General features: G+C 36.0%; 1 protein-coding gene across 8 annotated transcripts in view; it reads left to right on the top strand.

Moving 5' to 3' along the window:
- Positions 1-23266, top strand: part of FAM13A (family with sequence similarity 13 member A) — a 316257-nt gene that overhangs the window by 108557 nt on the left and 184434 nt on the right. For all 8 annotated transcript variants that reach the window (XM_057309502.1, XM_057309504.1, XM_057309505.1 and 5 more), the window contains one exon: positions 9757-9910. In XM_057309502.1, the coding sequence (XP_057165485.1) occupies positions 9757-9910 (154 nt within the window). The remainder of the gene's footprint in view (positions 1-9756; positions 9911-23266) is intronic.

The following is a 23266-nucleotide window of genomic DNA, read 5'->3' as shown; positions in this document are numbered from 1 at the left end:
TTGCAAAAGATTACCACCATAGCATTAGCTAACACCTCCATCATGTCACATAATTATCATTTCTTTTTTGTGTTGAGAGCACTTAAGATCTATTCTCTTAGCAACTTTCAAATATATAATGTAGTGTTTTTATCTGTAATCACCATGCTATACTTTAGATCCCTAGAACTAACTCATCTTATAACTGAAAGTGGCAAGTAACTTTTTGGTTCAGTTGAAAAGGAAATAGAAAGGCAACTTGTGCTTCTAAGAATATGCAATTTCTTTAGTTTCTGTAAGTCACATACAGTATTAGGCTCTGTTGGAGATTTAAGATGAGTTAGACTCCCTGCCCTTAAGATACTCACAGTGTAATGAGAAATATCTTCACCGCAAATTATGACACAAAACAGAATCTAATAAATGCTATGCTATAAAATTAAATGAATTCTGTGAGAATAAAGAAGCAGCAGTGAATTCTGATGGGATGGGGGAATACCTTCGTTGAACCTTGGAAGGTAATTAGACTTAACTAAGTGAAGAAGGAGAAGACTTTACATGGAAAAAAGAACATCATGAGTAAAAGCTGAAAATGTATTGTTATATCATCAGATGCTAAAGCCAGGAGAAAATGATGAAAAATAACACTAGAAATAACTTGAGGTATTCAGACTGCTAACAGTCTGGTCTTAGTCCCTTTTGGTCTGGATAAAATTCATAAGCAACCCCAGGACTAAGACTGACATTCCCTGTGAACAATGACTTTGAAAAGTTTCTTATAGGTAAGGCCCTGAAATTAAGTCTTTAAATTGAAAGTGGGATTTTTTTCACCTCCAGGCTTTAAAATGAGAGGCTGTGCTAAAGCTGAGTTTGTACAAAATCCTTACATTTTGTTAAAGTTGGTGGAACTTGTGCATATGCGGTCACTTTCTGTGCTCTCCAGTCACTAGTCATCAGTAGTCCACACTCTCCCAAGTGCATCATCGTACTTCTTGACAAAAGTAGAATTACAGAAATGGAGGGGATCCAAGGTGTCATTCCGGTGCTGATGTTGAAGATAAGGGGCCTCGATGGCACGTGTGATAACCGGCAGAAGCACCGCAGGAGCCCAGCCACTCTGGCCCGGAGCCCTGGCTCTTCCTGGTCTACAGTATAGCAGAGTGACCAGCAAAGGGCTCACGCCTCTGTACATGAGCCCCACTCCGTGTGTCCTTTCTTGTCATGGTTTGGCTTTTCTAGTATAGGTTATCTGAAATTCCACAGATACCCTGGCTGCTTCGAGGGTGCTACAGTTTAACAAGATTTTTTTTTTTTAAAGATTTTATTTATTTATTCGACAGAGATAGAGACAGCCAGAGAGAGAGGGAACACAAGCAGGGGGAGTGGGAGAGGAAGAAGCAGGCTCATAGCAGAAGAGCCTGATGTGGGGCTCGATCCCATAACGCCGGGGCCACGCCCTGAGCCAAAGGCAGATGCTTAACCGCTGTGCCACCCAGGAGCCCCAGTTTAACAAGATTTTAATAGAGTTATTAACCCATCACTGTTAATATGCTTCAACATCAGCCACATCCTTGTATAAAAATGGACGTCATGGAAAATTGGAGGCCAATTTTAAGCGGGGCACTCCTCTTCACCCAGAGTCTGTTAGACCCTTTCTAATTGTGACCCTTTCAGATAAATGGTTATTTATCTTTGAGACACTGATACTCTTCTAGTTCTGGTAGTGGTTTAGAAAAACCCCATTCACCCCTTTACCTTTACCTCCGTGTTCTCCTTATGTCTATACTATTGAAAGTTTTTCTAGAAGACACTTAAAGAGATACTTAGTTATAATATATAACATGGCAAGTCTTTGGAGAACTATCAAAAATGACAATAACAATACCCTAGTCTTCATGTGCTTAAGTGTATCAACTTCTATCTAATTTTTATTATTGTAGGTTTAATATCAACAATCCTTAAGAAGAATAATCAGTTATTATTTTTTCTCTATTGTGGTTGAAACCATATATCTAAAATAAATTGAAACATATCTAGTTATCCAGTATGAAGTTTTCAAAAGTTATATATCCCCCCAAATGATTGGTAACTTGATGTCAAACATCTGGATATTCAAAAGTATCTAAGCCATTCATATAAGGTTTTCCATTTTATCCAAAATATTGATTTGTAGAAACACATGGTTGGATAATTGTTGTCCTATAATAGTCTAGAACTTTCATTTAGGAAATTTTATGTTCTATTAGTGCTTTTGAATAGAAGTGACTAACTCATTGACTGGATTATAAGTGGCACTCTTAATAAACTCTGCAATGAGAGGGGAAAAACATGGAAGCCGACATACATAATATAAATTGAATACCTGGAAACGCCAACATCAGTAGTTCTTAAGACGGAAACATTGCCAAGGGTGGGGCCAGGTACAAAAACAATTCTGGAAATTTTTGTTTCCACTGCCTCACCTCAATTCTAAGAAACATTAGGAGCCTTATTATTGAATGTTATCTTTAAAAAACATCTTCCAGCTTTTCATTTCCATTAAATTTTCATTCAGACATATCAATGTATAAGTCAATTGCAGTAGATTAATAGATAGGACAGTACACATTGGGAAACTTTTACACCTTTTAAAATGGTTATTAAATTTGGCCTCCGGTGTTTGCTTTCAGTAATAGTTTTTTTTTTTCTTTTGCAAAGAACCACATAAGGGGGAATGTCCCAGCATGTCAGCATTTTTAATTGCAAAATAATAAGGACATAATATTTGCATAGAATGTGTGTAGACAAGATTGGGCAATGTGATCTAGTGATAATGCAATTAGGAACGTTCAGTCCTGGGTGAACAGTCAGATTCTACAGGTATGGATGAAACAAATGATGACAGCCCAAAGAGAGATTACAAATGAAGTATTTCATCACTCTTTATCTACTTAGGCCTTTTATTAATGACAGAGATTAGGACAGAAGACTTTATGCATATAAAAGTCATCAATGAAACAGGTGAGGAGAATAGTATGTTGAACAGCGAGGTTAGAAATAAAATATTGAAGAAGACTACACAAATGTTTCTTTATATTCTATCATAAGTGAAAAGATGGAGAATTAGCAGATATTTATAGTGAGGAATCAGGAACAGAAAGACCTGGTTTAATAGCCATTCCTACAAAAAAAAGACTAGAGAATTTTTTTTTTAAGACTAGAGAATTTTAGCCAATTGCAAGTTCAGTATAAACCAACAGTGTTAAAGTGAAAACTAAAATTTTACTCTGCATAATAAAAAACACTGGTATGATTATTTATAGTTTACAAGGTACTTTTTAAAAAGTTGGATTTCTTGAGGCACAATTTACATAGTGGAGAATGCATCCATTTGAGTGTAGTGTTACGGGTTTTGACAGAATTCATCACCACCACCACAGTGAAGATACAGACCGTTTCCATCATTCCAAACAGTTGCTTGTGTCCCTTTTAATCAACCCTTACCCTCACCCTAGTCCCTGGTAACCACTATTTTATGACCCCATATTTTTGCAAAGTATTTTTCACATAATTTTTTAAAAATGTAATTCTCAGAAGATCCCTACAACATTAATATTACCAACATGTCTGTTTTATAAAGGAAGAAATGAGGGTTCAGTCAAGCAACTTTAAGTGGTGGAGCCAGACACCGAACCCTCATTTTCTAACTCAGAATCTGGAATGCTTCCCTGACCCTTCCCTTTGCTCTAGGAGTCCCACTTTTCTCTGCATTGTTCACTCACCTTCAGGTGGATCCTCCAAGAGGAGAGTTTCTCAATCTTTTTTTTTTTTTCATTATTGTTTCCCTAAGGAGCGTTCCTAGATTTCTTTCTTTCCCTAATCACACCTCCCTCCTCCCCCAATTAAATTTTAACATCATGAATATGCTATATATCTCTGTTACTGTATGCATCTGTACTTTATATATTAAAATGAGTAAGTTTTTCCACCTACTCTAAGAACCATTTTGCCCCCATTGGGGACAGTATCACTCCCACTGAGAATGCTTAGACTGAGCAGTAGTCTTCAGCCATTGTCCCACCCGATGTGTATAACACATGACCCTTGAGTATGAGACACATTCACAGCGCTGAAAACTTTATAGTAAATATCACATCAGACCTTTGGCAAGATGTTCTTGAAAGTGTCTTCAGAACATGTAGGTCAGTAAAATCAGTTCTTTAGGGTAAACTTCAAATTTATTTAACAGGAGAAGTTAAAATACGGCTTATTTTTAAAATAATTCTTTCTAAGTTTGCTTTTAATCTAGATGTAGACTCATATAATAAAGGGAATAAGGTAATTCTAGGGGTGCCTGGGTGGCTCAGTCAGTAAAGTGTCTGCCTTCAGCTCAGGTCATGATCCCAGAGTCCTGGGATGGAGCCTGCTTCTCCCTCCCCTACCACCCCACTCATGCTTGCTCTGTCTCTCTAGTGCTCTCTCTCCCAAATAAATAAAAATCTCCAAAAAAAAAAAAAAAAAAAAAAAAAAAACGGGGAATAAGGTAGTTCTATTGAAGAATAAACAATCTTATTTTTGTTAAATCCTGTGATGCCTATAATGCATAGCTTTAACATGTTGTTTATGTGAATATGATTGTTGCAAATCTGTCTTGCTTCATCACTATCTGCCTTTCATCAAGCAGTCATAACTCGGGAGTCATGATAACCAGATGTCCGTGTTCGCAGTTGTCTTATGTGCAATGTAGAGGTAGTTGCATTCTTTTTTGGTAAATGTTTTTTATTGTGATTAAAATACAAGTAACATAAAATTTGCCATCATAATCATTTTTAAGTGAACAATTCAGTGATATTAAATACATTAACACTATTGTGCAACCATCACCAACATCCATCCCCAGAACTTTTTCTCATCTTGTAAGACTGGAACACTGTATCATTAAATAGTAACTCCTCACCCCGACCCTAGCCCCTGCCAACTGCCATTATACTTTGTCTTTATGATTTTGACTACTCCAAGTACTTCACGTAAGTGGAATTATACTGTATTTGTCTTTTTATGGCTGGCTTATTTTATATAAAGTAATGCCCTTAATGTTTATTCATGTCGTAGCATATTGCAGAATTTTCTTCCATTTTTAAGGCTGAATAATTGTCCATTGTATGTATATACCACATTTTGCTTATCTATTTATCCACTGATAGTTGGATTGCTTCCATGTTTTAGCTGTTGTGAATAATGCTATTATGAACATGGGTGTACAAATATCTCTTCCAGACCTTGCTTTCAGTTTTTTTTTTGGTATATGTCCAGAAGAGGAATTTGTGGATGATATGGTAATTCTATTTTTGATTTGTTGAGGAACTGCCATACTTTTTTTCCATAGTGCCTATACCATTTTACATTCCCACCAACAGTGCACAAGGGTTATAATTTCACTACATCCTCACCAACACTGGTTGTTCTCTGGTTTTTTGATAGTAGCCATTCTGATGGGTGTGAAGTAATATCTCATTGTCATTTCTGTTTGCATTTCCCTAATGATTAGTGATGCCGAGCGTCTTTTCATATGCTTATTGGCTATTTGTATATCTTCTTTGGAGAAATGTCTATTCAACTCTTTTGCCAATTTTTAAATCAAATTTTTTTTATTAAAATTTAGGAGTTCTCTATATAAATTTGGATATTAGCTCCTTGTCAAACATATGATTTACAGGTATTTTCTCCCATTCTGTAGGTTACATATTTACTCTGTAGATAGTGTCATGATGCACAAAATTTTTAAATTTTCATGAAGTCTAATTTACCTATTTTTCTTTTGTTGCCTGTGCCTTATGTGTCATAGCCAAGAAATCATTGCCAAATTCAATGTCATGAAGTTTTTGCTTTATGTGTTTTTACAAGAGTTTTATCGTTTTAGATTCTTGGTCCATTTTGAATTAATTTTTGTATATGGTGTTAGGTAATTGCATGTGAAAATCCAGTTTTTGCAGTACTATTTGTTGAAAGATAGTCCGTTTTGAATTCAGTGGTGTTAACGCCCTTGTCAAAACTCATTTGATCATATAAGCAAAAGTTCATTTCTGGGTCCTCTATTGTATTCCATTAGTCTGTATGTCTGGCTTTATGCCAAAACCTCACTGTTTTGATTACTGTAGCTTTGTGGTAAATGTTGAAATCAGTAACTGTGAATCTTCTATTGTTTGTTCTTCTTTATTGAGTTTGTTTTGGCTATTAGGGATCTCTTGAGATTCCATATGAGTTCTAGGATGGGCTTTTCTATTTCTGCAAGAAAATACTGTTGAAATTTTGATAGGAGTTGCATAGAATCTGTGGATTGCTTTGGGTAATATTTGCATTTTAACAATAATAAGTCTTCTAATCCATGAATGTGAGATATATTTCCATTTATTTGTTTTTTAATTTCTTTCACCAGCATTTTGTAGTTCTCATTGTACAAGTATTTCACCTCCTTGGATAGATACATTCCTAAGTATTTTATTCCTTTTGATGCTATTGCAAATGGAGTAGTATCGTGATTTCCTTTTCAGATAGTTCATTGTTTATAGAAATGCAATTGCTTTTTGTCTGTTGACTTTGTATCCTGGTACCCTTCTTAATTTGTTTTTTAGTTCTAATAGGTTTTTGTGTAACCTTTGGGAATCTTAAGATCATATTATCTGCAAACAGAAATAATTTTACTTGTTGCTTTCCAATTTGGATGCCTTTAATTTCTTCTTGCCTAATGGCTCTGGCTAGAACTTCGAATACTATGTTGAATAAAAATGGCGAAAGCAGGCGTCCTTGCCTTGTTCCTGCTCTTAACTGAAAAGCTTTCATTTTTTCACCATTGAATATGATGTTTGTTATGGGTTTTTCAAAAAGGCTTTTATTGTGTTAAGATTTTTTTCCTAGTTTGTTGAGTGTTTTTATGATGAAAGTGTGTTGAATTTTGTCAGATGCTTTTTCTGCATCAATCAAGATGACCATGTGGGATTTTTTTCCTTCTTTTTGTTGATGTGTCATATTACAATGATGGGTTTTTGTATGTTGAACCATCCATACATTCCAGGAATAAATCCTATGTGGTCATGCTATATAACCCTTTCAGCATGCTGCTGAATTCTGTATGATAGTATCTTGTTGAGAATTTTTGCACATTGTTCATAAGGAGTTTTGGTCTACAGTTTTCTTGTAGTAGTCTTTGTTTGGCTTTGATATAAGGTCATGTTGGTCTCACAGAATGAGTTAAGAAGTGTTTTCTCCTTCTCAGTTTTTGGAAATGTTTGAGAAATATTGGTATGAGTTTAAGTGTTCAGTAGAATTTGCCAGTGAAGCCATCAGGTCCAGGGCATTTCTTTTTGGGAAATTTTTGATTCCTGATTCAGTCTTCTTACTAGCTATTCGTCTATTCACATTTTCTATATCTTCATGATTCTGTGTTGGTAGGTTTAGTGTTTCTAGGAATTTGTCCATTTCATTTGGGTTATCCAGTTCATTGGTGTACAAATATCATAGTATACTCCTATAATTCTTTTTATTTCTATAGAATCAGTAGCAATGTCCCCACTTTAATTTCAGATTTGAGCACCCCTTTCTCTTTTTACAATTCATCTAGTTAAAGGTTTGTCAATTTTGTTGATCTTCTCAAAGAACCAACTTTTGGTTTTATTGATTTTTCTCTATTGTGCCTCCATTTCATTTATCTCTGATCTAATCGTTATTATTTCTCTCCTCCTCCTAGCTTTGTGTTTATTTTTTTTCTTTTCCTTGTTCTTTTAAGTTGTAAAGTTAGGTTTTTATTTGAGATCTTTCTTGCTTTTTGGTGTGCTAACAGCTATAAATTTCCTCCTTAGGCTCTGTTTTGCTGCATCCCATAAATTTTGGTTTTGCTGTGTTTTCATTTTCATTCATCCTCTAAAATTTTATAATTGTCCTTGAAATTCATTTTTTGTTCCATTGATTGCTTAAACATAATTCCACAATTTTGGGGATTTTCCAATTTTCTTGATGTTATTATTTCTATCCCATTGTGGTCCAAGAAGTTACTTTGTAAAATGAATATCTTTTTAAATATTTTGAGATTAATTTGTGGCCTAACATATGGTATATCCTGGAAAATGTCCCATGTACACTTGAGGAAAGTGGTTATTCTGGTTGTTGTTGTTAGGTAAAATATTCTCTGTGTGTCTGATATAGTTGGTTTGTTGTTTTTTTAAGTCCTCCATTTCTTATCTTCTGTCTGGTTGTTCTGTCCATTGTTCAGAGTGGGGTATTGAACTCATGAACCATTGTAGACCGTTTATTTCTTCCTTAAATTTTGTCTACTTTGTTCTTCATATATTTTGATAGTCTGTCATTAACTGTGTAAATGTTTGAAATTGTTATATCTTCTTGCTGTATTGAAACTTTTATTTTATATAATGACTTTGTCTCTTTAAACCTTTTTTTGTATTTTAAGTTTATTATGTATAATATTACTATAGCCACCTCTCTTCTCTTTCACTTACCATATGTATGGTGTTTGTGACTCTGGATCTCAAGTGAGTCTGTTGTAGACAGAACATAGTTAGACTGTATGTTTTTATTCATTCTGCCAGTCTCTATCTTTTGGAGAGTTTAATCCGTTTACATTTAAAGTAATTACTGATAAGGAAGGATTTGCGTCATTGTACTATATGTTTTCTATGACCTTACAGCATTTTTGTCCTTCATTTCCTGAATTACTATTTTGTGTTTAGTTAAAAATTTTTTGCAGTATAATGTTTAAATTCCTTTCTCATTATCTTTCGTATACACTCTATAGGTATTTTCTTTGTGGTTACCATGGGAATTACATCTAACATCGTAAACTTAGAACACTAATAATTTGAATAAGTACCAGCTTTACTTCAATAACATACAAAAACTCTGCTCCAGGGTGCCTGACTAGCTCAGTCGGTAGAGCATGTAACTCTTGATCTCAGGGTCATGAGCTTGAGCCACATGTTGGGCATAGAGATTACTTAAAAATCAAAGCAAAACAGGGGCGCCTGGGTGGCACAGCGGTTGAGCGTCTGCCTTTGGCTTAGGGCATGATCCCGGCATTATGGGATCGAGCCCCACATCAGGCTCTTCTGCTATGAGCCTGCTTCTTCCTCTCCCACTCCCCCTGCTTGTGTTCCCTCTCTCGCTGGCTGTCTCTATCTCTGTCAAATAAGTAAATAAAATCTTTAATAAAAAAAAAAATCAAAACAAAACAAAAACTCTGCTCTTCTGTAGCTCCATCCCCACCTCTTTCAGTTATTGATGTCACAAAATTATATATTTCTTTTGTACCCAAAAACATAAAGTAATATTTCTGGAAGTTTTCATATTTTTCTTTAAGTTTGGTACTTTTTGTACATTATCTAAGAAGTCCTTCAATAAAGATTGTGTTGCTATTATATCTGTGGCTGTTTCTGTCATGATAAAACATTCATTCTTTTTGTTATAACACTTGTTTCTAATCACTTTTGCTCTTATAGAAATGTTACTTTATGTGTAGCAATTTCTAATATATACAAAGCATTATGGCACCCATGTTAACCTGTACCTCCTTCCTGAACAACATGTACTTTTCTTATTCAGCACAACTTATTGATGCAGACCTTGTCCCAGCAATATCATTCATGTCACCATAGAGCTTGTTGGAAATTGCATGTGTCCTTGTAAGAAGGCTGGTCAGTCATACAGGAGATGTCAAAATATATGCCTGAGTCAGCTGAGAGGCATGTTTTGTTTTTACAAATTCCTCTCTTTTTCCCCCCTTATTTCTAGTGTGCCACCCGGGCTTGAAGGCATGAAAGAACAAGACATCTGCAACAAGATAATGGCTAAATTACTAGAAAATTATAATACTCTGTTTGAAGTAGAGTATACAGAAAATGAAAACCAGAGATTTGAAAACCTGGCTAGGCTTATCATAGTAAAAGTAAGTAACTTTGGCATATAATCTTCAGTATTGCTTATATTTTGAACAGAAAATATTTTATTTAAATTATTCTTTGTCATAAAAATATCATGGATATAATTTAGATTATTTTCCCTGTGCTTGTTGAATTCTGTTTATGAAACATGTTCTCTGTGTCACGTATTTAACTGATCTATATTCTTCTAAAATTGGAGGATACTTGTGAATTGATGTTTCCTTGCTGCAGTAAAATCATCTCAAAATCACTTACGTGAGCCCACCGCTCTGGTCGATTTTTATAGAAGCCTGGTGTTCCAGAAAGGATATGTGTTTATGGCTGTGTTCAGGAGTGCTAGCTTACTGAGTAGATTGCAAATTCCTGAAGATAATATTGCAAATACCCTGAAGATAATATCCTGTGTCTTTTTGTTTCTCTTGTGCGTGACACACTTTCAAGTTCAACCTCAGATTTTAAGTCCTACACATGTAGTCCCTGGCAACTATCATCGGTAAAAGAGAGTATTTTTATAAGCTGTAAAGGAATCCTTAACAATACTATCTCTATCTTTTTATACATTGGCTGATAATTTATAACCTAACCTTTACACATTAGGGAAATACATTTAGGTCTCCAAAGAGAGCCTGAGGATAAACCAAATCAAATCCTCCAAGGAAGGCATCTTATTTCTCATTTATATTGAGGCAAATCATGATGGAATGGATATGGGAGGTTCCCTTAGGAGGTTTCCTGAAACTTATCCCATTTATAGACTGCATTACACCTGTTGATTCATATGGCAATGAATGATAAAACCCAAGCACTTGTTTTGGTCATTTTCATCTCTTCTTCCAGTTGAGACTATGACTTTGAAGAAGAAATAAAAGGTAAAGAGTATCAAGTAGCATCCTTCCAAAAAAGCAAAAGAAGACCAAAAACTAGGCTTTCTTAACCAGGGCTTATGCTGTTAATACAACAGACTCCCCATAAGGAATATAGTACATCTGAAAGGAAAGCGTTTATTTGGAATCTTGCCAAACTGATAAAGAGAACTCTAAACTAAAATTTGAGGGAAGGGAAGAATAATGCACAGATAAAATGATAAAACAAGATAAAAGTATAACCTAAGTTGGAGGCAACACAGTAGCTGAGAAAATGTCAGTGATTCATATGAGAAAATATGGTAAAAAAGATACACCAGTTTTGCTACCAAAAAATTAAGTAATTTTTTTAAATAGAAGAAAATCTACCTTAAATTTGTTCTTCTGGTGCCTATACCACTTTGCAAAGGTCTCTTTTTAAAATATTAGAAAGTAATTGACTTTGTTTCAGTTGTATCTCTAATCAACACTTTTTAACATCTGTACTTTTTAACTAGAGCTGATAATAAGCCTAAAATATAATGAAAACAGGAAAATATGATCTAGGCAAGACATACTTGCTGAGATGCAGGTATTAACTGGAATGTGCCAAGAGGAGGTTATATGCTGTGCAAGTAAAATAACACCTGTTGAAATATGTGGAAGGGAGTCCCTGCTTGGAAATCATTGAGCTACTAGGTTTGAGTCTGGTGGAGAACTGAGCATGAGAGTACAAGATAAGACATCCAGAGTCAAATACAGATATGTTAGATAGATGAAGAATATGACTGCTGCTCTCCTAATGCAAGTTTCAGATCTGGCCTAGAGGCAGATAAAGGTCATGGTGGGAAACTACACTGTGGAAGCATCATTCTGCTAAAGCAAAATAGTTGGTCCATTCTTTACTGATCTTGCTGATAGTCTCATCTCAGATGGTAGATTATGCTACAAGGGAGTATGATGTTCTGGACCTAGTTACAGCCAGTAAGGAGAAATAGAGGTTAGGAAAATTATTTTAATGGAATGTGCCAGTGCCATTTTAGGGTCTATAAAAATAAAGAACATGCTAGCCCAGTTAGGTATGGCAACTTGGATATTGCTTAGAAGGCAGATTTTTTTTTAATTCCTAAAATCATAGAAATATTAGATACAAACCAAAAGGAAGCTGGGTTAAAAAGGAAATGGGAGGCTCACAATGAAATCATTAACATACTGAAAAATTGGAAAAATGGAAGGAAACTGAAAAAAAAAACAAGTTCTTGTTCTGATCATTCTCATGAGCTCAGCTTTTGGAAGGATGTATAGGAGAAGAGACTGGCACAAAGCAAGGGATAAATATGCATGACAGATAGCCACATAAAAACAGCTGAGAATAACCTTAGGCTCATGGAAACTACTATATCTCTAACTACTTTCTGTATCTCAGTATGGAAAAGGGCTTTTAAGGGGAAGAAGTACAAAATGTATCCACTGACATAACTCTGTGCACACCAATGTGGGGAACAGAGTCCTAAAGGATTGAAGGAAGCTCTTCACAATATCCTTGTGGGCTGTATGGAGATTTGGGGCTCAGACAATGTACGTTTAGTTGCATTTGGACCAGGATGAAGGACTTTGAATGTAGATTGGTGTTAACTTTGGGGCAGGTCTCTACATTTGTTTGTGTTATTTTCAGTATTTTAATCATTGACTTAAATGAGTATATACTTAGTGCATTTGCAAGTGAAATAAAGTTAGAAGAATAGATCAGATATTGGATGGCTGGATATACAGACCAATAAGATGGGGTGTGTGTGTGTGTGTGTGTGTGTGCGTGTGTGTGTGTGTGTGTGTACGTACAGCCATTTCTCTCTCTCTTCTTGCTTCAAACAAACAAAAACATTTTATTTGGGCTTGCAGCAAAGTGCTGAGGTCAGATGGGTCCCTCCCACAGCTGCAAGGGATGGATGAGTCACAATGGTCTAGCCTACCATCCTTTTTAAGTAGTAATTGACTTAAAAGAAGATTGAGACAGTTCTGACCAAGGATGTAAGGCCAAGTACACTGGGAGAAGGGGGGCCTCTGGGAAAGATTATCATCCCTGATTTAAAAGAATGATTTAAGAGATCAGAGCTGTGGTTTGCCTCAGGGTGTAGTTGACTCTGATGCTTGTGATTGACTAAGAAAACGCCCAAGGGAACTCTCTGGAGGTAATGAAAATGTTCTTTATCTCAATAAGATGTGGGTTATCTGGGTGTATGCATTTGTCAAAACTCATGCAACTTTACACTTAAGATTTATCCATTTAACTTAATGTAAATTATTTTTTAATTTTTAATTACAAAATGAGAAAGGTAGCAGGCCTTTGAGAAAGATGCCCATCTCTTCCATCCTGCTTTCAAATGCTATCATCTGAAAGTATTATGCTTGGAGCTGTTGCCACCATCTTTGCCCTTGATGAATGTATCACTGACACATTGAAGTTGGCTGCTAATGGAGGAGAAAGGCTAGGTTCCCCATCATTGCTGATGTGCTGAACCAACCTAGAACACGCAAACCTCTGGACTCTTGAGTTACACAAGGGAAATAAACGTCCTCAGAGTATAAACTACTTTTAGCGGAGTATTCTGTTTCTTGCACCAAAAGCATTATATCTGATACAATCAGTATAATCAGTATAATTGGAAAGTGCTATACTTAGGTTTATAAAATGATTTGTACAAAGATAGCCCAGAGGATACCAAAATTAATAACAGTTAAATTGAAAATTATCCACAGATTTCTCTCTTCTTTTTTTCACCCACAGATTTTAGTCAATTTCCAGCACATTACAAGATGTCAGCGTGATGTAATTGCCCCCAAAATACTAAAGATCCATTCAAAGAGTACACCAATAGTATTCAGAATAAAGAAAGTAGGTCTCACTGCTTTTGGTGTAGGTCAGGCAATATCTGCACTATTATCTCTGGTTCTGAGTACTACATTCTGACTCTCCTGGCAATCACCACTGTTACTCATTTATTCTCACTAAATATATATTTGCCTGGGTGACTGTCTTTTACTTCAGTTACCATACATACTGCTGATGACCTTGAAATCATAACTTGAGCCCCGGCTTGTCAGAAGAACATTAGAACTGTGTTTCCCACTATCTATAAAATGCCAGAGTTGTGCCTCAAACTTCTTACACCGAAAACATCATCCCCAAAACTTAGTGTTCTGTCCTCTCTAACCCTAATTTGCCAGTCCCCAGCCTGCCAGACTAGAATCCTTACTTTACCCTTGACTCCTCCCCCCTTTACCATTCCCACAGGGACTCAGGTTTTGTCTTCTATCTCTTGGAATGAGTGTCTTTTGTCTACCCGTTACCACTGCTTTAGATTAGGACCTTATCACAGCCGCACAGTTTCAGACTGTTCTCCCACTTCTAGACACACTCCCCTCCCATCTCCTTTCTACCAGTGTGATAGAGTTCTATGCCTAAAAAACAAGCCTGATCATACCCTGTTCCTACCTTAAGTAAATAAACCTTTTGCTGTCATTGTTCTGTCTTCTGCTCTTTTGCAGACAGTATGTTTAGAATGCCTTTTCTTGAAATTCAGGCCTTCACACGTCCCCAAATCAAACTTTCTCTGTTAAATATTTGAATGAATATTGAATGGTTCTTGGCATCTTCTATTTCTCTGGCCTTTCTTCAGTGTCCTTTGAGGACTCTCCATTCTCAGTCAGAATTAAACACTGTTATTTCCTAGGTTTATTCTTAGGTCTTCAGTGCAGAGCTCTGCCTGGCAAACCATACACAGATCTCTCACTGCCTAGTGGTCACTTGCACCTGCATGTCCCCTGGATTATCTCATCATCTTTTCTTGTCCTTGAAGATCTAATGCTCCTCTTGTCTTAATGAATGGCCCGTCCATCTACACAACTGCTCTAGGTCGATGTCCAACAATCACTAAAACCTGTTAATTCTGCTACCTAAGTATCTTAAGTCTCTCTCCACCCCTCACTACTACTTCCTCAAAGCCTCTCATCCAGGCAAGAGAATTCTGCTCTTGGCTCATTACAACAATCACCTGGTGACCCAGACCTAGAGTCAGAAACTTCTCGTAGGGCCCCCAAACCTGCATTTTTATAGGCTTCCTTGGTAATATTAATAATCAGCCACATTTGTGGACTGAGTAATCCTTGGGGGATTGTTACAATAACTTTCTTACTTGTTTCCCCGACTTTAGTCTGTCCCTTGACTCCATCTTCCCTCTTCTGCCTGAGTTATTCTTTATTATGCAGTCACAAACATGTCACTTCCCATTATCAGAATTCTTCAGTGGGTTTTCTTCATCTATCCCTACATTATAAAGTGTAAGTCTTAGCAAGACAAACAAGAGTTTTCATAATTAGAACCCACCCTACTTATTCACACTTCCTTCCCACCACTCCTTCCCATACATTTGATGTACTAAGCAATCTTTGATGTGATCATGGAAGCAAAGTCATTTCAGGTCTCATGTTTGTCAAGCTGTGGCTCAATGCCTGGCATTGAAAATTCCTTGAATTCAGAAGATGGACTGTATTCATTTTACTGAAAATAATGTCCCTGACCACAATTTGTACATAATATGAAATCAGTGTATTTTCAAAATAATTGAATAAAATTTAAAGCATGATATTTCATCAAGTACTTTATGACTGCCTTATTTTAAGAAAAGATACTAGATACTTTTAAAGATTTTAAGAGTTCTGAAAAGAGCACTGAAAATAGAATAAGAAGGCCTATGTTTGTAACCTGGCTACAATATGACTGGGTAATTTATAGTATCTGTTTCCCTTCCCTGTTATGTAAAATGGCAAATATTCTACAGATTTATTGTGTAATTCAAACCATTAATGCTTATGAAAGTATTTTCAAAGCCAGTTAAATAGTATAGAAATCTAAAGTATTGGGGGGAGGGTGAAAATATAGGATGAAGAGCAATTGATGAAGCCCTTGGCTTACTTTGAAATGATTGGTCCAGGATACTTCAGTAGATATATTTATCAATAAGCTTAGGGCACAAAGTTTGAAACTCTAATCTAGAATAAGACAGAATGGATTAGAACTTCCAGTCTGTGTGCCTCTGGGCAAATTATTCAGTCTCTCCTTCAACCTTAGTTTCCTCATCTATAAAATAGGAAAACTATCACTAACTAATTTGGCTGTTTTTTTGTTATGATTAAATGAAATAAAAATAGCAAGTTTTCAATAAATTTTAGCTTGAAAAGAAATCATTGGGTTCACATCAACTTTATGATATTATCTTACTTCTCTTTACCTGAAAGGAAATCAGGCTTAATAATGGAAGGAAAACAGTCAAAGGCAGAAAAATAAATTTGACAATCAGGTGTGTTACTCCTGTCAGAGGAGTTAATGCTTCTAGACATTTCTTACTATTCACTATTATAGATTTTTTTATTATGACTATATTAAGTATCCTCTTGTCTTTGGAAAGGCAAGAATTGAATATGATTGTGCCTTCAATGGGTGGAAAAGAGTGATTTTAGTATTCAAGCATCTATTCAGATATTTTTTTTGAAAATGAGTTATTTTTTTTAAAGTGGAATTTTTATGGAAGAATGGAGTATTTAAGTAGCTCTGTGAAAAATGGGATTTCAACAAGTTGAGAGGAAGTGAACAGGGAATCAGAAAATCTTCCAGGAGAAGGTTATGCTTTATGTCCTGTGTTCTTTGTGTGGTGGTGACCAGACATTTCTGGCCAGACCATAGGAAGTAGCACAAGAGCTGCATATCAGTATGCAGCTTAACCACGGAGTTAACAATTATAAGAATAGGAGAATGATGAGAGGTTTTAAGAACAAGATGCATTTAATTTAAGCTATAGTTTGGATTTTTACTTTTTTTTTTTTTTTTTTAATGCAAGCAGGAAGTTGTGTGGCTCTTCAGTGAAGCCTTTTTGTAATAAGCTCTCAGGGGAGTAGCCTAATGTCTGTTTCTACTCAGTTGACTCTGGTCAGTGCTGCAAAATTGATCATGGCTTGTACAATGCATTCATCAGCCTCATTTCCAGACAGTCCTCTACCAGGGACCAAGGCAAAAAAATAAGGAAAAAGGTTGATCTATAGGACTCTTCCTTCAAGTCCACTTTCTCTCGCATTCTCTGTGAGTGAACTAATGTCCCTTTAAGGCTTTTCCAGATTCTGTAGTGATTTGGGCATATCCACGAGATCTCGTTACTTTAATCAAAGGAATTTTGGATAGACATCTTCGGACTGTGACATTTGGAGAAATCTGTAGTCTGCTGGAGGTCTGAGAATGTACATGTTTACTCTTGGCATTTTAATCCACATTTTGCTGAATTTGGCAAGTAGTCTTCATAGCTGGTTCTTTATATTTATGGCCATTTCTTGCTTAAGGTGCAGCTTTCTTTTCTCTTTTTCATTTTTGGTTTTTGTAGGTTTCAAGAAAGGAGCATAATAGAAGCACCTTTATTTTGCCAAATTGAAAGGTCAAATCTGCATTTCTAAATAACTAGGTTACGAGAAACTTATCTTTCAAGTAGACCTCTAACAACTGTAGTTTAATTTCTCTAGCTTCAGAATAATTCTAGAGTCTCTTTTCATAAGAGGATCTAACTCCAAGACTTAGTGAAGTTTTTCCCTCATATTCATCCAAGAATTTCCTTAATCATCCAGATTTTTACATACACTAAATTTCATGGCTTAAATATGGTTTAAATATTGCACCATGTAATTTAAGCTGCATTTATTAAATCTAAATAATTATTGAGTGCCTGCTATGTGCAAAACGTTGTTCTAGGCACAAAGAATACATCAGTAAGCAATAGACAAAAGTTTCTGCCTCTATGAAGCTTATATTCTAATGAATATACAATAAACAATAGCCAATAAATAATTAAGAAACTAGTATGTCACATGGTGATAGGTTCTGTGGAGAAAAGCAGAGAAAGGGAGAATACTGGTAAGATAGGAGAATGGCATTCCATCATTTAAATAGATTGGTCAAATGCTTCATTGGCATGGGGACATCTGAGCAGAGACTTGAAGGAAGCAGCAAGCCACAGAGACACTTGAGAGAAGAACGTTCCATACAGGGGGAGAAGAGGAGTACAAAGCCTTGAGGTGGGAGTATACCTGTTTTGTCTGTTCAAGCAGAGTTGAGAAGGCTAGTATGGTTGAATTACATTGAGCAAGGGAAAAAGGTAAAGAAATGAGGTCAAAGAGGCAGTAAGACACCAGCTCATGGATGCTCTTAAAGGTCATGGTGAACACTTTGACTTTAATTCTGACAGTATTTTATTAGACAGTATTGAACGAAAGAGTGCCATGATGTGACTTACATATTAAAAGGATTACTGTAACTGCTAGGCAGAGAATAGACTGTTGAGAGGAATAGACAGTAGCAGAGAGACCCATTGGGAGTTTATCACAATAACCTGGTTAAGAAATGTTGGTGGCTTGGGCCCAAGGTAATGGTAGTGATGATGGTGAGAAGAGCTGACAAGTGAGTTAGGAAATGAAAGAACAACACAGTAGGAGGTACTAGAGACCCCAGTTAGGCTAGAGAATATTTGAGATGGGAGCAAGCAGGCTAGAAGACTGGTGGGCTGTGAACAGAGTAGATATTTACATTAGTAATTTTGGAGGTGGAGCAGTCTGGAGTGATGAAGAGATTTGGGTTGTGTTCATGAGAATAAGTGACTGAAGTAGAGAAGAGAAAGTCATTCAAAGGAGATGGTTAAAGGGAATGAATAAAGATACTGATGGTTTGTTCATATTGGCCCTGAATGTATCCAGAAGGATGGCAAATATTGAGGTAGACGGGAAGGATGTGAGCCCGGTCTGCCTAGCATATACGTATCATTTACATACTTTGTGTATAAATATGCTTCGTGTGTAAATTACATCTATCTATATTTAATAAGGCTAATGAGCCCTATATATAATACACAGAATAATGTGATTAATAAGTTGCTCAGTATTGAGCTAGAGGTACTTAACTGAGTATCACTGTATTCCAAATAAAGATCTTTTGAGACAGTCTTTATTAGACAGTGTCACTTCTGCCCATTATATCCTTAGGAATTTCTTTGAAATTGACTTCAGAACATATGTCATTCATGTGTTCTATTGGACATTGCCATTATTGGACTGGGAGATCCTTGTCTTTTAATGCTACATTCGATAATGGGAAATAATTAGAGTCATTTTGAGCTGCAGCAGATCACGAAGTTGGGGAGTAGTGATTAAATATTAACTTTTGTGTTTAAAATTGAAACTGGCTATAAAATAATTATGTTGATTTTCCTGTGTGACTCATAAGCAAACTCAAAATAGTTAAAAAATGTTCTGAGCAAAAGCAAAATGTTAGAATAACCTTTCATAGTGACTAGTTTGAGGGAAGTGCTCAAGCATTGGTATGTGGTATGGCAAGTTTGATTACAAAGTTCAGTCTTATTCCTGTAGAGTAAAAGTCACATAAACTGATAGATCACATAAACTTCCTAAATTATTTCCCATATGCTTTTCATGCTCAAGAACACTGCATGTGTCTTTACTTTTCATTTAGGGCTACAGTCTAAACAAATTAAGTTCAACAAATGTTCATTCACTTTTTTTTTATATATTTAATATCTGCGCTGTGCAAAGCTCTGGGCTAAGGGCTAAGCCTCTTTAGAAAAATAAAAAGACCTGTCCCTGCCCCAAAAGGAACTTACAGTCTATAATAAACACACAAAATCAGTGCAGGAGCAGAGGGGCAAATGGGGGGAGGCTCTATGCCAGGTATTACACTAACTTCTTCCGTACATATTATCTCATTTACTTCTTACAGTAGCCCTGTGAAGTAGATGAACTTAATTCTACTTTGAACTTGAGCAAGTTGAAAGAGTAAATTATTCAGGGTCAAGAGCAGTAAATGACAGAGCTGGGTTTTTAAACTCAAAGTACTAATTACAGGCCAAGTATAGAAATAACCAAAATCTTAGTTTAAGTTGGAATATCAGTGCCATGAACATTTATACATTTATTCAATATGTACTGTAGTAATTTAGTGTCAGGGAAGATTTCTGTTCCGATTCTAGTCCTTTATGCATTTACTACTCCTAACCTCTTCTGTAGCCCCTCAGTACTCCAAACTGGGTACCAGTGGAGTCATAATAGAAAATAAAAAAATGTTTTGGTTTTTATGTTGTTTGATGCTTTGTGATTTGGCTGTGTTATCTTTCTGTGTGGGTGAACTTACATGGTAAAAGTGCCTAACTTGTATTCCCCAAAATGTTATTTTGAGCACCTAGGAACTCAGAGGTAGCAATAAATTAAAATTCACTTGCTCATGTCTTCAGATCAAACCTTTTTTGGATAGTGAGCTGTACATTTTAGATTGGTTCTGAGTTTTAAGGCTAAAAATTAGTAAATGATGTTTAAGAAACATAAAATTGCATAATAGAATGCATGCGTGACTCAAATTGGCACTTTCTAATAGTGGCGACTGATTAGATTATCCATGAATGTAAAGCATTAAGTAATAAAATAGTACTAGAAGTTACTGCTTAGCTTGGGATAGTTCTGTGACTCCAGTCTTTAGAACACAGTCACATACTTACAATTCAGATTGCTGTTAATTTCTTTTCCCCAGACATTTTGTGTTGTAGAGTGTTTACAGATAAACACTAGAAAGTCATGTCTGCTCAGGAATCATTGGACTAGATTAGATGTATCTGCCAGGTGTTAATTTCCTTCTTTCTTATTATGAAGAATACTTAACAGAAGACAGACTAAATTGCTTTGCTTATGAAAACATCATTATGCTCTGCAACATTTAAACTACTTACAGTGAGATGGCAATATTTTGGAACCGATGCCTCAGAAGTTGCCTATTTTATTTTTATTTATTTATTTATTTATTTATTTATTTATTTATTTATTTATTTTTAAAGAGTGGGGGAGAGAGAGAGAAAGAATGAGAAGGGGCAGAAGGAGAAGGAGAATCGTAAGGAGGCTCCATGCTGGGCATGACACAGGGCTGGATCTCATGACTCTGAGATCATGACCTGAGCTGAAATCAAGAGTCAGATGCTTAACCGACTGAGCCACCCAGGCGCCCGGAAGTTGGCAGCCAATGACTAAGGAGCATGGGGGTATAAATTCCCAGCTCATTTACTCCTTGCTTGAAATGATTCTGTTGTGTGTGTTGCAGAGTGTTTCCCAGAGCTTTCCCCTAAGTCTGAGCCTCAAAACTACTGTAAAAGCTCAATTAGCTTCATAATGATACCCTTACTAGCTACTGTCTTCCCTCTATTATCACCCATTTCCCTGCCGAACCACAGAAATAAACTATTTGCCCTCAATCCTTGTTGCAAGGTCTAATCTGGGTTGAGTGGGTGGGAGTCCAACCTAGGACATCTCAAATTCTCCTTCAATGAATCCCTTGCTCATCCTCCAGGTGCAGTTAATCCCCATCTCCTCTAACGTCTTAGGGTTCTTTCTTCTTCTCTTAAAACAAGCCTCACATTTTGCCTTGGGTGAGTTGCTTTTTTTTCTTGTGTTGCATTATAAGTTCTTCAGGGATCCGAATGATATCTCCTATTTACTTATCCTTTTGCTTTTCTAAAAGTGATAGAGTAACTCTTGCATTCTTGTGTCTTCCAAAACACTTATTCTAGTTACTTATATTTATTCAAAAATCTTTTGAATTACATCATGTACATCTAAGTAAAGGCTAATTCAAATGTATTCAGGGAAGTCATGTAACCGTTCTGGGAATTAGTACTGGTTGACATTTCTAGAGTATACAATAAAAGTTTGCTTAACAGAACTCCATCTAACTAATTTGCCAGATTAATTAATTCTCTGCATTTGCTTTTAAAGCATACTGACTGCATGGCAACTCTGTGACTAATAAACTATACTCTTATATACTTGTTCATTACCAGTTTTACTTTATGCTAACCAAGAGTCGTTTGTCTTTTTCTAAAACTATTCGTGCCAGTTTGTTTGTGGTACCTGTATAACTTACTTAAACAAATGCAATGTTAATGCAATACTATAGCTATTTGTAGGAAAATGGTGCCAGAGTAGTTAATACAAGCTTTTGTAACAGATTCTGAAATCTTAAGGGTTTAACACAATCCAAAGTTATTTCTCACTCCACGGTGTAGTGAGTTGAGCAACTCTCCTCCATTTTGTCCAAACCATCCTCCGAAGTCGCTTCAGCAAAAGAGAGGGGTTGAGAATAATATGGAATAGTGTTATGACTACACCTGGAAGTGGCTTAACATACTTCTTACATTCCATTGAGCAGATTTAGTCTTATGGCTCCCAACCTAACTGTAAGGGAGGCTAGAAATGTAGTCTTCCTGGTGCATAAGGAGAGGACACAGAGGACGCAAAGAGACAGTGTTGTGTACACAAAGAATTATTTCTGTTGTAAAAGATAAGTTGAATACATTGGAGAGACTTGATAAAGATTTAAAGGCTTTATATTTTTACTCCACAAACATTATGATTATGGTTTACACAAGGAAGAAGGTGTGGAATTCCAAGCTACTGGGCATTCCCAAACAAATGCCCACATCCAAAGACTGGAAAATAAATGAACATTGAAGACTTGTAAAGTAAAAAAAAAAATAATGTATTATTTATATGTGTCATTTTTATGTATTCCTGTTTTAGTTTACTTTTGGGGTTACCTAACCTGCAACTTTTCCTTATCTAATTAGATAGGAAGGATTCTTCTAGAGAACCATTATTTTATACACTTAATAGCAGGCCTCTGGAGATGGACTGCTTAGTTTCAAATTCCACCTCTGCCACTTACTAGGTGTGTGACCTTGGACACACTACTTTTACTTTCTGTACCTTAGTTTCTGTATATAAGAAGTTTAGATAGCAAAAGTGTATATTTCATAGGGTTATTGTGAGGGTCAAATGAATAAATGTATAATAAGTACTTAGAAAAATGCCATGCATGTAGTAAGCACTATATAAGTGGTATCCAGTATTATATTTTGATTGTCATCATCATCATTATTATAAGATTTAATTCTACTGAGTGACCACACTATAAGTGACACTGTAATAAATACTTTAATGACTTAAAGTACTTTGGTACAAAACAACAAAAAAGCAACTTCAGCTAAAATTAGACCTAAAAAAAAAGAAAAAGAATTGTTTGGAAATAGGGGGGTATTTCACAGAATAGAAAGCAAAGCTGAGCACATGAGTAAGATGGCAGTGTGTAGGAGGCCCCAACCGTGGTTCGCCCACAAAAAGAATGATTTGACAACTACTAATGGATGAAAATGGTTCTGGGAAAGCTTCAGGGTACAGTGAAGAAGCTCCAGCAACCAAGTGGAACACAAAAACCAAGAACGGCCACATAGATAAGTGTAGGAAGCAGTTTACCTGTATCAGCTTATTCCATGGGCCACAACACAGCTTGGTACCAAGATGGATCCTCTTGGCTTTGATTTCCCTCTGTGGAGGTAAAGGAGAGCAAAAGGACCCCCAGCAGCCCTCATTGCCACC

The sequence above is a fragment of the Ursus arctos genome, unplaced genomic scaffold (genome assembly GCF_023065955.2).
Source record: "Ursus arctos isolate Adak ecotype North America unplaced genomic scaffold, UrsArc2.0 scaffold_9, whole genome shotgun sequence".
In the NCBI taxonomy this organism is placed as follows: Eukaryota; Metazoa; Chordata; class Mammalia; order Carnivora; family Ursidae; genus Ursus; species Ursus arctos.
Note: the sequence above shows the minus strand (reverse complement) of the source record. Positions and strands in the feature narration are given on the sequence as shown.